General features: G+C 47.4%; 1 protein-coding gene across 2 annotated transcripts in view; it reads left to right on the forward strand.

Moving 5' to 3' along the window:
- Positions 1-5,423, forward strand: part of Sufu (suppressor of fused homolog (Drosophila)) — a 95,865-nt gene extending 90,442 nt beyond the window's left edge. For both annotated transcript variants that reach the window (XM_013017629.1, XM_013017631.1), the window contains exons 11-12: positions 1,712-1,780; positions 4,236-5,423. In XM_013017629.1, coding sequence (XP_012873083.1) covers positions 1,712-1,780; positions 4,236-4,325 — 159 coding nt within the window. In that variant the 3' untranslated portion in view covers positions 4,326-5,423. The remainder of the gene's footprint in view (positions 1-1,711; positions 1,781-4,235) is intronic.
- Positions 5,424-14,431: the final 9,008 nt, after the last annotated feature.

Raw genomic sequence — 14,431 nt, forward strand, 5'->3', positions numbered from 1 at the left:
TCTTCTTGGTCTTCACTCCATACCAGTTCTTCCTCTATGCCCTGCTCAGGCTGCTTAAGGCCTACTGGAGAAGTGGTCAAAGCTACTGCCTTAGAGAGTCTCGGGGTCTCTGTCAAGAGGGAAGAAGGAGTAGAAGGCACCAGACTTTAGAAAAAGAAAGATGTCTTCAGCTGGGCCTGATGTAGTACAGGTGTGGGCAAATTCAGCCTGGCCTAGCATAGGAAAAGTAGAAAAAGACCATTAAAAGTTGTGGAAGACCTGACATTTGAGCCTGGACATTCCCACTGCCTAAGAAAACTTGTTTAGGAGATAAGAGTAGTGGTTGTACTAGCCAATGGTGACTGTCTTCAACATCAAAGCATAAGATGACAGACATCAAACTAGAGCCACAGACTGGGAACTAGAAGGGACCCAGAGAAGAAAAAAGTTTGAAGAGCTCAGTGGTTGACCAGAGCCAACCTGAGAGACCATGGATTCTGTGAGTGGGGACGAAAGTTGAGTTTCTTTTCTATCCATAAAATGAAAATTACTAATCTACAATCTCCAAACTCTACAGTTCATCCTTTTTTTTTTTTTTTTTTTTTGTCGGGCTTGAACTCTGGACTTCAGCGCTGTTTGTCAGCTCTGCAGCTCAAGGAGAGTGCTCTACCGCTTGAGCCACAGCACCACTTCCGGTTTTCTAGTGGTTTGTTGGAGATAAGAGTCTCACAGACTTTCCTGCCCAGGCTGGCTTTGAACTGTGATCCTCAGATCTCAGCTTCCTGAGTAGCTAGGATTACAGGTGTGAGCCACCAGTGCCCGGCTATCTTTTTAAAAAAAAAAAAAAAACTTGTAAATTTTACTTATTTATTTAAATTATCTTTAAGTATTGTACAAAGGGATTTCAATTCAACTTATCCATTTTTGAGTATCTCTTGGTCAATGTCATTTCTTCTATTATTTTCCCTTTCACCTCATTCTTGGATGTACTTCCAGGGCATTTCCAGCCTCTAGATAGGGCTTGTATTCTAAATCAAACAGATTCCTTTTGTCCTTCTAACTTGTAAGGAAGAGAAGGGAACATGTGAGTCTGATATAGCCAGGAGGACATTGTCAACAGACAGTGTTGTTGTTTTATTCTGTTTTTTAACCGGTCCTGGGGCATTAACCCAGGGCCTGGGCACTATCCCTGTGCTTAAGGCTAGAGCTCTACCACTTGAACTACAGTGCCACTTCCAGCTTTTTCTGAGTAGTTTATTAGAGATAAGAGTTTCATGGACCTTCCTATCCAGGCTGGCTTCAAACTGTGATCCTCAGATCTCAGCCTTCTGAGCAGCTAGGATTACAGGCATTAGACACTGGCACCCAGCTAGGCTGGGATTGTGGCTTAGTGGTAGAGTGCCTGCCTGGCATACATGAAGCCCTGGGTTCAATTCTTCAGTTCCACATACACAGAAAAAGCTGGAAGTGGCTCTATGGCTCAAGTGGTAGGGTGCTAGTCTTGAGCATAAAAAGCTCAGGGACACTGCCTAGCTCCTGAGTTCAAGCCCCAGAACTGGCCAAAAAAAAAAGAAATGAAAATTTACACACACACACACATATATAAACACACACACATATAAATAGTGCAAAAAATATAGCAAAAATAAAATGAAATTATATATAGTATGTGTGTGTATTTGTGTGTATATGTGTGTGTGTAAATAAAAGCTACTTTGTGCCTTTTCCCCAGATTCTGTTGACGGAAGAGTTTGTAGAGCAAATGCTGGAGGACTTAGAAGATCTGACTTCTCCAGAGGAAGTAAGCCTGCTTGATTTCTCTCTTATATCCAGGAGCATATACCTACCTGCATGTGTGTGCACATTCGTGTGCATTTGTGTGTGTGCATCTGTGAACCACTCTCTAAGTTGCAGGAACAGGCTGGATAGGAGCCCCTGGGAATATTAAATGGCTTTATTTCTGTTTCTATGAACCATCACTGTTCCTTACTCCACCCTTATGAGGACACTCAGCAAATTGTCTGAATCACCAGCTCTTGAGAGCTCATTGAAGAGGCAGCCAGGACCTTCAGGCTAGTATGAGTTCTCCCCAGCCCCTGCTGTTCCCTGGCAGGTTCTTAACAGAAAGCCCATGTCTGCTGCCAGAGAACATTCCACTGGGGAGTTCTGGTGGGCAGTGAGGCTTTTGCCTCGGGCCACCCAGGAGTCATACACTCCCTTCCTCCTTTCTCTAAATAAGCTCTCCCCTCTTAGGTTGCCTCTTCCGGGCTAGCTCAGAGCCTGAGGAGTTGGCAGGCCAGGTAGGGTTGTGCCGCCCCTTGGCTCCTTCTCTGGGGTACAGGAATGGAGTTCATAATCCCCTTTGTTTTTCTTCCTTGTTCCTGGCATCCTCATTTGCTGGGACTTACCTCATTCTGGAAAGTCCCTTCCCCTCCCCCTGCCTCCTACTAACCAGCACCCCATTGGGATCTGAGCCTCCTAGCCTCAATGCTTCATGGGTTAGTAGAATATTAGCAAGTTGTTCAGACCCCTGGAGAGGCCCTCCCCTGCCTGTGGCAGAGACAGACCCTTCCCTTGCCCTGTCTGCCGGGGAAACATGCTTGGAAGAGAGCTTCTTTGCTTCCCAGGGACCAGACTTTCAAGCCAGAAGAAGGCCAGGCAGGAACTTCTAGCTACAAGGGCTCCCAGGCCACAGAGGCCTCTGACGTTCAAGAGGAGAATGTTCAGAGCAAGCTGTCCTGGCCAGGTCACAGGGTGGATAAAAATTACTCAGAGCCAGTCACCCCCCAAGAGAGCAGTGTCTTCTTTGCCTCCTATGATGTAGCTTGATAAATTAGTTCATTAATATATTCCAAAGTCATCAAGCACCCAATCTGAGCCAGTTAATCACTTCTCCACAAGTCACTGGCCTCTGAGACCCAACTCCCCATTCAGACAGGCCACAGCCAACTACCTGAAAAGTACTTCCGGAGAGGCCTTGTCATGCTGAGATGGTGCTGTGCCAGTCTGTTCCTTTGAGCCTTGGTGTTGAGGGGAGTGGAAAGGGGACAGTCCAGGCAAGAGGGACAGGAGCCAGGGGGAGCTTAGGAAAGTAGGTCACTAAAAATGACTTCTTTTTTTTTTTCTTTCCTGTCTAGAGGCTATCCCCACAGCCTGCTCCACTCTCCACTTTGTCCTGGCATGGATGATCCCTTATTAGAGGGAGGGCAGGAGGAGCCTGCCAGGAAGTATTACCCTGGGTCTATTCCTGCCCAGCTCTAGGCAGGCTGGGAGCACTGTTCTCTTCTTTTTCACTCTGGCCTGACATGTGGCTTAGCCCAGAGACAGTGCAAACCATAAAAGACAGACTCTGCTTCCAAGCTCTAGCATTAATCCAAGTCACTGAGCTTGTACCGAGCACCAGCTGTGTGCCAGGCTACACGCAACATCCTACAGACCAGAAGGAATAAAATGTCTGTTTCTTTTCCTCTCCCCACCAGAAGCCCCCTGGTGAGTGGGAAAAACAAAAAAAAAACAAGAAGCTAACCAATGATGCCTGGGGTGGAAGACCTTGGCTTCTCCTCAGTCATCACAAGGACCATGAGCAAGCAACTTTGGGAAGCAGATGGAAATGTGAAGGAGAAAGTCGATTTGCTCTTTCCAATAATGCACCAGTCCCAAACTGCACTTGTCCTGCTTCTTTATTCCCACAAGGCCACAAGGTGGATCTGGCTTTGGGCTTAAACTAGAGCCCCCTTCCCTTTAGGCCCTTTAGCAAAAGCTGTGGAGGACGGGTTCCAGGGTCCTTTTCACATCAACCTTGGAAAGAGAGGCCATGGCAATGACAGACCTCGGCCACTTTCCCCTGTAGCATCTGCACCCTGCCCTGGCCCCTCATCTTCCAGCCCCAGGGCCTCAGGGAACAGATTCCTTACATGCTTGTGGCTGGAGGCAGAACCAAGGAAGTGAGCAGGGAGGAGGTCAGCATAGTGAAGAAAGAGCTAGAAACACCCCTCCCCCAACCTGGCTAGTTATTGGCAGGGCAAGAGGAAAGAAGAGGTGAGAATTCCAGCAGCTTGACCCTAGCTGCCCACCTGGGTGCAGCATTTGGGAGCAAAGCTATTTAATGAACTGTCATGCCCCTAAATTCTCAGGGACAGGGCATAGATGAGTGTTTTGCCTCTCCTGGCATTCTTTATCTTTAAAAAACAAACAAACAAAAAAACTGCAGTCTGTTAACCACGTGTGCTCTGAATCTATGCTTGCTTCCTCCACAGTTCAAACTTCCCAAAGAATACAGCTGGCCTGAAAAGAAGCTCAAAGTCTCAATCCTCCCTGACATGGTGTTCGACAGTCCACTGCACTAGCCTGAGCGGGGCCCTGCAGGGGCCAAAGGGAGCCCAGCTGCTTCCCGAGTGACTTCCAGTGTAACAACTGTATAAATGCCATTCCCACCAATTAAAAGACAAGTGTGTGAGGATGATTGCACAGCCGCTGCTCACACAGCTCAGTGGAATGCTGTGCAGGCACAACCATGGGTCCCACCTCACTTCCAGCTCAAGACCCGCACCCCTCAGCTGGCCGAGTCCACGTGACCAGGCCCTCTTCCCACTGGGCCAGTGAGCAGGCACATGCCAACACTCCCACCTGCTGCCACCACATGTTCTGGCTTGAGATTTGACTCTGGACTCATGATGTACCCCTGGACGGGCACAGGCCTCATCCTCCTGTACCCCTGGTTCCGAATACACCAGGGTGCACTGTCCACCTCGGCCCTGGCAAGCCTTTGCTTGTCAAGGTGTTCCAGCCATGAAAAATTCCTCTGATTATGTTTGGTTTTCTTTTTCCTTATTTTATGTTATTGAAACCGGATGGTATTTTATAGCTCAGCAAAGATGCTCACAGGTCATGTATATAATGTTTTTTAAACAGAACTTTATTCCCAGATGAACTTTAGCATTCCTCAGACAAGGGCCTGGGGCTCTGCCTCCCCCTGCACTGCCTCCAGAGAAGGTGCCCAGTGCTGCCTGCTAGCGCTGGGTCCCAGAGGAGCTGGCTCCACACAGGGGCTTTTCTTCTCAGCTGAGCCTGGGGCAAAAGAAGAGAGAGACACTCTCCATGCTGCCTGGAACCTGGTTTTGTGGGAATTCAGGTGGTTTTCCAAGTGAACTAGGCCCCCAGAAGGTTCGAGGAACTTCAGGGACTAAGGATTTACTGGCTCCAGCCTTATTTTCCAACATTTTTCTACCCAATCAAGCCTGCCAAGGAGAACATAAGGCGCACTGCCTCACTGCCCACCCCCACTTTTCACTAAGAGCCTGTAGTCTTCAGCTCTTTGACCACCCGGTCCCTTTCCTTGACCCCTGGGCTTCCCAGTCTCTAGACTGGCTTATTAAAAATGAAAAGTCAACCTCTCAACATCTCTTTCACTTTGATTCTGCTGATACTGCTCTTGCTACCCTCCATTCTTCCTATACTTATTCTTTTTTTTTTTTTTTTGCCTGTCCTGGGGCTTGAACTCAGGGCCTGAGTTTCTTTTGCTTAAGGCTAGCACTCTACCACATGAGCCACAGCCCTCCTTGTGGCTTTTTCTGCTTATGTGGTACTGAGGAATTGAACCCAGGGCTTCATGCATGCTAGGCAAGCTTTCTATCACTAAGCCATATTCCCAGCCCTGTCTTTTTGTCGTGGGGCCTGAACTCTGGCACTGTCCCTCAGCTCTTTCAGCTCAAGGCTAGTGCTCGACCACTTGAGCCACAGTGTCACTTTTGGTTTTCTGGTGGTTAATTGGAGGTAAGAGTCTCATGGACTTTCCTGCCCGAGCTGGCTTTGAACTGAATCCTTCAGATCTCAGCCTCCTGAGTAGCTAGGATTACAGGCGTGAGCCACTGGTGCCCAGCTCTCTTTTCTTTTTATCCTGGCTGCTTGTGGTCCCTTGGTCTCTCACCCCCAGTCCGTACATCTCACAGTTGACCTTCCAGAAGCCAACTTCTCAGTTCCTCTCTCTCTCTCTTCCCCCTCCCCCCTTTAGTCCTGGGTCTTGAACCTCAGGCCTATCCCTGAACATTTTTTCTTTTGTTTTTCTTTTTTAACTGATTTTTTTGTTTTTCTTTTTTAACTGATTTTTTTTTTTTTTTGATACTAGGGATTGAACCCAAGACATTGCACTTGCTAGGCAAGCGCCTTGCCACTGAGCTACATCTCAGCCCACCTGTCCCTGAACTTTTTATGTTCAAGATTAGCACTGTACCACACAAACCACAGCTCTACTTCTGGCTTTTTGGTGTTTACTTGGAGATAAGAGTCTCACAGATTTTCCTGCCCAGACTGGCTTTAAACTGTGATCCTCAGGATCTCAGCATCCTGAATAGTTAGGATTATAGGCATGAGCTGCTGGTGCCCCATTAAGAGGTTCTTTTGAGGTATCTCCCAATCTGACCTGAAATTAGCAAAATGTTTTCCTGCCCTCTTAACCCGCTGCTTCATGTTCACTCTTCAGACATCTTCAGAGTAGTGGTTTTATCTGTCAGGATTATGCGCAGTTCCTCTCTGTCCCCATCTACTCTGACCACCCACATGGACACCTTCAGGGGTGCCCCAGGAGGCCCATTGGGAACAAGATTGCTCAGCTGAGAGATCTAATCAAAGAGCAGCCTCCAGGGAATAGGAGTTGGACTTCTAAGTAACCATTAGGTCTGGCCTTGTGCGTATCACAAGGTTGCCTTGTTAACTCCATCAAGCTCAGAGCTGCAAGTCAGACCCACCTGGAGCATTTGGAAGAGACTGGCTACAGGCCTTACCAGCCAAGACATAAACCCTTCTGGAACTGATTCAGGCAACAAGACTTCCACAAGGATACTTGCCCACCACAACAGCCCTGTAACTCTTGTCTTCTCACTTTCCATGGGCAGGGAAGTGCCTCCATGCCTTGACATCCTGGCTCTGGTCTCCCCAAATTCTCCCTTCCTGGAAACTTTCCTGAAGGCTCCCTGCTACAGCTTGCTCTACCTCCATCTGCCTGATTTGGGGGAGGATATGCATGTTCTGAACTAAGCTTGCCATCAGCATGTGAAGCATCTGGTCAACACCTCACCCAAGGCCTAAAAGGCCTTTGCACACTGACAGTTGGCTCTGTCTTCTTGGCCTGGCTCTTGAGGAATGGGGGATAACAGAAGAAGGCGGATGGTAAGCTCTGAAGTGATGAGCCCAGGAAGCCTGGGGCCCCCATGAACATCCAAGATCCTGTTGGAACCAAGCCCCCATCATTTCCCCCACATTACATTGGTCCAGGAGAGTGACAGGCCCTCATCCAGCTCTGACTAGGCCACCTTTCCCATGGGCTCTGGTTTCTTCCAGAAGTTGTTCAGGAAGAGAATTTTCCATTCAGTGGCTGGCTGGTAAGAGGGATCACAGACTGAGGATCAGGGAGGCTGTCCTTTGTACTGAGCCCAGCACAGCTTCTGACACATAGTGGGTGGACCCCTTCTTGCTTCCCTGCAGCTTCATGAGAACACTCAGCCTCTCATGGGAGGAGATTTCCTCCTCTTGCATCCTCCAGACCCCTAATGGCCAGAGCTTCTGAGAAGGAGCAACCCATTGGCTGTATTCTATAATCTAAACAGACACCTGTGGCCATTGGGCTACAAGGAGATGTGATGCCAGCTACTGAGTGGCACAGTGGCTCTTTGAAGGTCCTGGGCCCAGCAGAGAAGCTGGTGTATCTTCCTCTTTGAAAAGCAAGGCTCTGGGACAGGACTGGAGAGATCTTGGGGAGAGTCTAGAAGAGCTAGAACACTAAAAACTAGACCCAGAATCTTGGAGCTGGGTTTTGAGATGAGTTGAGAGTAGGGAGGAAACTTGATGGTCAGTGCCCCTATGGGGCAGACTGGTAGAGAATTCCCTGGACTCTTATTTTTTTATCTGGTCTTCCTTAGAGCTGCCGAGACCTCTGCACCAGGCGAAATGCCTGGGTCTGTGTTACAAATCAGGAGTCCTTCCTTTTGTACAAGTACCTGAGTGTTGTAACCAGCAGGCTTTTGTAAAGTTTTATATTAGTTTTTAATGTCAGTGGTGACTTGGTCCCTGAGGCTGCAGACAGCTCAGGACTTTTATAAGAATTTTGGAGTGACTCACTTAGATGACGTTCCTTCTTGCCCCCTCTTCCTCTGTGTAATCTAAGTGCATTAAACATGTTTGCAGAAGTGCCTGGGTCATGTGCTTCTTTCTGGCTGGCTGTAGGAGGGGAGCAGGAAGCATGGGTCCTGGCAGCCACTTAGAAGATGTGGGATAGGGGAGACCCAAAAAGAAGTGTTACTGCGAGTGCAGGGGTGCCAAGGTGTAGCCTCGTGCAGTGTCTGCAGTCAAGCAGAAAGGAGGGCAGGGACAGGCTCTCCCTCATGGGTTTTTGTTGTCTTTTGGTGGGGCAATTTATTTCATGTTAGGTTTTTAATGTCAGTTAAGGGAGTTGCTGGAGATCACCCATGTTGAGCAAGTAATCTTATGACTTTACACCCTCAGCTCGCTCTCTTGGGTCTAGATTCCTTTAAGGAATAGGGCCCACAGGGTAATGAGTGGGTGAGACCTAATCTTCGCCACTTCATTCCTCTTCAACCTACCTCTTCCATTGGAAATAAGCCCCCAGTTTGAAAGGATTTAAAACTTTTTTGTACTGGTCCTGGGGCTTAATCTCAGGGCCTGGTACTCTTGCTTAGTTTTTTTTTTTTTTTCACTGAAAGCTGGCACTCTACCACAAAGCTATACCTCCACTTCTGGCGTTTTGTGGGTTAATTGCAGATAAGGGTCTCAGATTTGCTAGGCATTGGTGGCTCACACCTATAATCCTAGCTACTCAGGAGGCTGAGATCTCAAGATTGCAGTTCAAAGCCAGCCCAGGCAGGAAAATCTGTGAAGCTGGAAGTGGAACTGTTAATTCCTCAGAACATGAGTTTAAGCCCCATGACTGACCAAAAAAATAAGTCTCAGATTTGTCTACTCAAGCTGACTCAGCCTCCTGAGTGTGATTACAGGTGTGAGCCACCAGCGCTAAGCCTGTTTGGGAGTCCTGTTCCTACTTCCAGCCCTCCACTCTCTTCACAAAGCATCTAAATCCAGCTTCCTATTCCAGGGCCTGGAGGAAGACTCAGGATCTGGAAAAAGGAACAATTTCAGAACTAGAAAACAGCAGGGCAAGCCAGGCCCCAGTGGCTCATCCTAGCTACTCAGGAGGCTGAGATCTGAGGACCCTGGTTCAAAGCCAGCCTGAGCAGGAAAGTCCATGAGAATGTTATCTCCAATAAACTCAGAAAAACCTGGAAGTGGTGCTGTGGCTCAAGTGGTAGAACGCTAGCCTTAAACACAGAGAGGCTCAGCCCAGCCAGTCCCTGAGTTCAAACCCGAGGACCAGCAAAAAAAAAAAACCCAGAAGGAGAAAACATGCTGGGTATCCCAGGGTAGTTCCCTTCTAGCAACTCCTTTGGGCCTGGACTGGGTGAGGAGGAAGCCTAGGAATACATTCCCTGCCTCTAGCACTCCTGTACAGCAAAACAAAACCCTGTGCTAGGAGCCTGAGGGGCCTTGAGACCAGCAGGATGTCTTTTACACCCAGAGTTCCCTGGAACTGGGGGCCCTGGGCCCTTACACATTCTCTTCTGCTTGCTAGGCCAGGTTTTCTGTCCTGGCAGGTAGCATGGTCTTTGCTTGTGGTCCTCAAGATGTTGCGGGGAGGGGGGCGGTTGATGGTTCCAAGGATTGATTCTGTTGGAGCTGGCGACAGAGGTCCTAGGCCATCCCAGGCAGGTTCTATGAAACCCTATCCTCTGTGACACCCAGCCACCTTGCGTACATCCCCTGTAAGGACGTTAGGATTCCTTCTTCCCCTTGGCCTCTGTCTGGACAATGACAAGGACCAAGCTCCTAGAGTAGTGGTCTTTCAGCCCCTCTGTTCTATGCAAAGCCAGGGTTGGTCTAGGCCACACCCGTCCCTTTTTCTAGGCTCTAGCCAGAGTCAGGATGAAGTTTTTGCCTCCAGAGATTACAGAATGTAGAGAACCTGTGCTTAGGTGATTTTGGGAAACAGTGGCAAGCTGGAGTTGTCTCTAGAAAGAAAAGCTCAAGGACCTAAACCAGATCACTAGAGCAGAGACATCATTACAGATTATATCTACTATATGATCTGTAATGTCTTCTCCATAAAGGCCTGTGATTTCTTCAGGTGTCTGTTCTGCCTCTTCTGAGGCCAGAACCCTGGAGAAGAGGCCACAGCATCTGGGCCTTGGGTGCTGAGAAACCTTAGAGATTGCCAAACTGGCATAGACTAGAAGGAGAATGTAAGCAGGAAGTGACTGGTCCCCACTTGCCAGGCAGAGGCAGCTGCAAGTGGTGAGGTAAGAGCTGGGAGGGGGGGCAGTATGCTGAAGAGAAAGATGTGTCCCCTGCCAGGATGTAGCTGGAGGAGGCAGCTCTCTTCCGGCTCTTGTGGGGGAAGGGGAGAGGGACTGACCCAGTCTTCTCTTTTCCTTATGGAGAGTCTTGGGAAGGTAGAATGGGGTTTGCTTGTGGTGTCTATGCTTTGTGTGGCCTAGTGCTGAGTAACTTGTGGGATGAAGGAGACTTTAAAGGGGGTGTAATGGTCAGAGGGCAGGGACCCTGTTCCTTGTTTTTCCAGTATAGCCCACCTTCATCTCAGTCTCATGGAAGTCCTCAGGGCATTGAGAATGGAGCTGCTGTACAACACAGGAAGGCCAGCTGTGCATTGTTGATTTAAAAAAGAAGAAGAAAAAAAACATTGTTGGTAAAAAGAAAACAGAAGCTCTTTCAGCAAAGGTATGCAAGAATTCTTAGATGCCAGCAGAGGGATGTAGGCCCTGTTTGAAGGAGTTCCTAATGCGGTGGGGGCAAAGGACAAGGACACAGGTACATACAAGGAAGCCCAACAAAAGAGGGAAACAGTAAAATATTTCTGTCCTGCCCCAGATCCACATTATCCATTAGTGTGACTACACAGTGGGATAGATCCTTGCCTTACCGGTTTTCCCAGGATTATATGAAATAACACAAATGAGATATCTGGGTTTATTTTCCATCCTAGCCCACACTAGAGGGATTTAAAAAGGACCTCCAAAGCCGGGCGCTGGTGGCTCACGCCTGTAATCCTAGCTACTCAGGAGGCTGAGATCTGAGGATCGCGGTTCAAAGCCAGCCCGGGCAGGAGAGACCCTATCTCCAATAAACCACCAGAAAACTGGAAGTGGCGCTGTAGCTCAAGTGGTAGAGTGCTCGCCTTGAGCTGAAGAGCTGAGGGACAGCACCCAGGCCTAGAGTTCAAGCCCCACGACTGACAAAAATAAAAAAATGATAAAAAATAAAAAGGACCTCCGAAAGTCGGCGCTGGTGGCTCACGCCTGTAATTCTCAGGATGCTGAGATCTGAGGATCACAGTTCAAAGCCAGCTGGGGCAGGAAAGTCTGTGAGACTCTTATCTCCAGTAAACCACTCAGAAAACCAGAAGTGGCACTGTGTCTTAAGTGGTAGAGTGCTCGCCTTGAGCTGAAGAAAGAGCTCAGGGACAGCACACAGGCCCAAAGTTCAAGCCCCACAACTAACAAAAAAAAAAAGGATCTCTGAGATTAGATGTAATGGCCTAATGGCCTGTGTCTGTAATCCCAGAGGCAGAGATTGGGAAGACTGAGATTTAAGGCCAGTCTGTGCAGCCATTCCATCTATGCAGTAGGTAGAGGTAGGAGGATCAGGGTCTGAGGCCAGCCCTGGCAAAAAACATGAGACCACATGAACATGATTGTAGCTCAACCATGCACTAAGGCTTGGGTTCAATCCCCAGTACAAAAACAATTAAAAACAAAACCAAAAAAAAGAGTCAAGATTTAGTGAATGCTATGTTATAGAATGTTCACTGAGAGCACTGACATACAGCAGGAACAGATTTAGGAGAGCAGAAATAAGTATATTTTGGACATATTAAATTTGAGGTGCTTGATGTATCTCCAAATAAAGTTTATCTGAAGCTGGGTGCCGGTGGCTCACACCTGTAATCCTAGTCAATCCTAGTCACTCAGGAGGCTGAGATATGAGGATCATAATTCAAAGCCAGCCCAGGCAAGGAAAGTCTGTGAGACTCATCTCCAATTAACCACCAGAAAACCAGAAGTGATGCTGTGGCTCAAGTGGTAGAGCCTTGCCTTGAGCTGAAGAGCTGAGGGTCAGTGCCCAGGCCCAGAGTTCAAGCCTCACGACTGACAAAAAAAATTTAAAAAAATATATGTATATCTGAAAGATGTTCAAAAGAAAGATCTAGTTATGGGATTTAGAAACTGACTAAATAGATTAGGAGACTGAAAGACTTCCAGGTTGTCTTCCAGATCCTAGGCTGGGTGATAATTGAGTGGCTGATAGATCCACTAACAGAATACGGGAGGGAAGTCTGGAATAGAAAGAGAATGAGTAGTTTAGTCTTCATCACAGGGAACTTAAGGTGCCTGTAAGCAATCTATGAGGAGAACTATATGGATCTACAGCCAGCAGAGTAAGGATGGAGTTCCAGTACTGGCTGCAGACGTCCTCAGGATACTGGCAGTAATAACTCAGGAGTAGAGAGTTCCCCAAGGAAGGATTTGGATTAGGGAGAAGAAGTTTCCAGGAAATCCTGGGAACAGGCTGAGTTGAAAATTGCTGAGTTGTGAAGTTAGAAAGAAAGGGGAAAAATTAGGAGAGTATAATGTCTACAAGATGAGTGTTTGAGAAAAAGGAGTAGTGAGAAGTATCCATTGGAATGATTATTCTAAAGGTCACTGGTCAGGACAGAGAAAGACCTTCCGACTGCTACAAATTAGACCTGGCTTGGAAGCCATTTTCTCTGTTTATTCATTCAGACTTGTGTACATTAATCCATGTATTCATTTGTCTAGCATATGACCTCTCATGAGGGTTGCAAAATGTCCTCAATGGATCAGAGACCCAGAGATCATATTGAACTAGATTTGAATCTCTTTGCCTTTTTTTTGTTTTTGTTTTTCCGTACTGGGGATCAAACCCAGGACATTGCACTTGCTAGGCGAGCACTTTGCCACTGAGCTACATCCCAGCCCTTGGACTTGAATCTCAAGTCTACCATTTAGAATAGTCTCTGATGAGATAGAAATCCATATCTCCATTACATACTTCCCCACTGAGCTGTAGATACAATTGTCTCCTTAACATTTCTGTTGGGATATAGGAGCCAACTTAACTTAGAAACTACCACCCAAATTGAATCTTCAATTCTCCCCTTAGTAAATGGCACTCCCAACTGGCCTCTTATTGAGGCTCAAATTTGATGAGTCATTTAAAAATATTTTGGTCACCGGGCACCTATGGCTCATGCCTGTAATTATTGTTACTGTTACGTAGGAGGCTGAGATCTGAGGATTGTGGTTCAAAACCAGCCCCGGCAGAAAAGTCCACATGAGACTTTTATATCCAATTAACCACTCAAAAACTAGAAGTGGCAGAGCACTAGCCTTGAGCCAAAGAGCTCAGAAACAGTGCCCAAGCCCTGAGTTCAAACTCCACAACTGACAAAAAATAACGTGTGTGTGTGTGTGTGTGTGTGTATTGGTCATTATACATCCTATATATCCTATATACATTATACAAATTATCAGACTATACCTCATGTACAAATACATTCATTAAGAAACTTAGGATGGGGGCTGGGAAGGTGGCTCAGTGGTAGAAGGTTTGCCCTGCATGCATGAAGTCTGGGGTCAATTCCTCAGTACCACATAAACAGTAAAAAGCTTGAAGTGGTGCTGTGGCTCAAGTGATAGAGTGCTAGCCTAGTGCAAAAGAAGCTCAGGGACAGTGCCCAGGCCCTGAGTTCAAGCCTCAGGACTGGCAAAAGAAAGAAAGAGAAAAAGAAAGAAAGAAAGGGGAAGAAAGAGAGAGAGAGACAGATAGACAAAGACAGAGAGACAAACTTAGGCCTGGGAGTATAGCTAAAGTGGTAGACAGCCAGCTTAGCAAGTGTGAGGTCCTGAATTTAAACCCCAAAGCTGCTCCTCCCCCGAAAACAAAACACAAGAAACCATTGCTTTAATTCTAATAACACCCTCTCCTATGGGCTAGGATTTTGCAAGTTCAAAGCCCTGGCTTAGGCTGGGAATGTGGCTTAGTGATAGACTGCTTGCCTAGCATGCATGAAGCCCTGGGTTTAATTCCTCAGTACCACATAAACAGAAAAAGCCAGAAGTGGCATTGTGGCTCAAGTGGTAGAGCACTAGCCTTGAGCAAAACACTTAGGGACAGTGCCACAAGCCCTGAGTTCAAATCCCAGGACTGGCCAAAAAAAAAAAAAAGCCTTGGCTTGGTTCCCTACTATCAATAAAGAAAAAGAAATGAAGGGGCTGGGAAGGTGGCTCACTGGTAGAGCACTTGCCTTGCATGCCTGAGGCACTGGGTTCGATTTCTCAGAACCACATAA

This window comes from Dipodomys ordii, unplaced genomic scaffold (genome assembly GCF_000151885.1).
Source record: "Dipodomys ordii isolate 6190 unplaced genomic scaffold, Dord_2.0 Scaffold36, whole genome shotgun sequence".
Lineage (NCBI taxonomy): Eukaryota > Metazoa > Chordata > Mammalia > Rodentia > Heteromyidae > Dipodomys > Dipodomys ordii.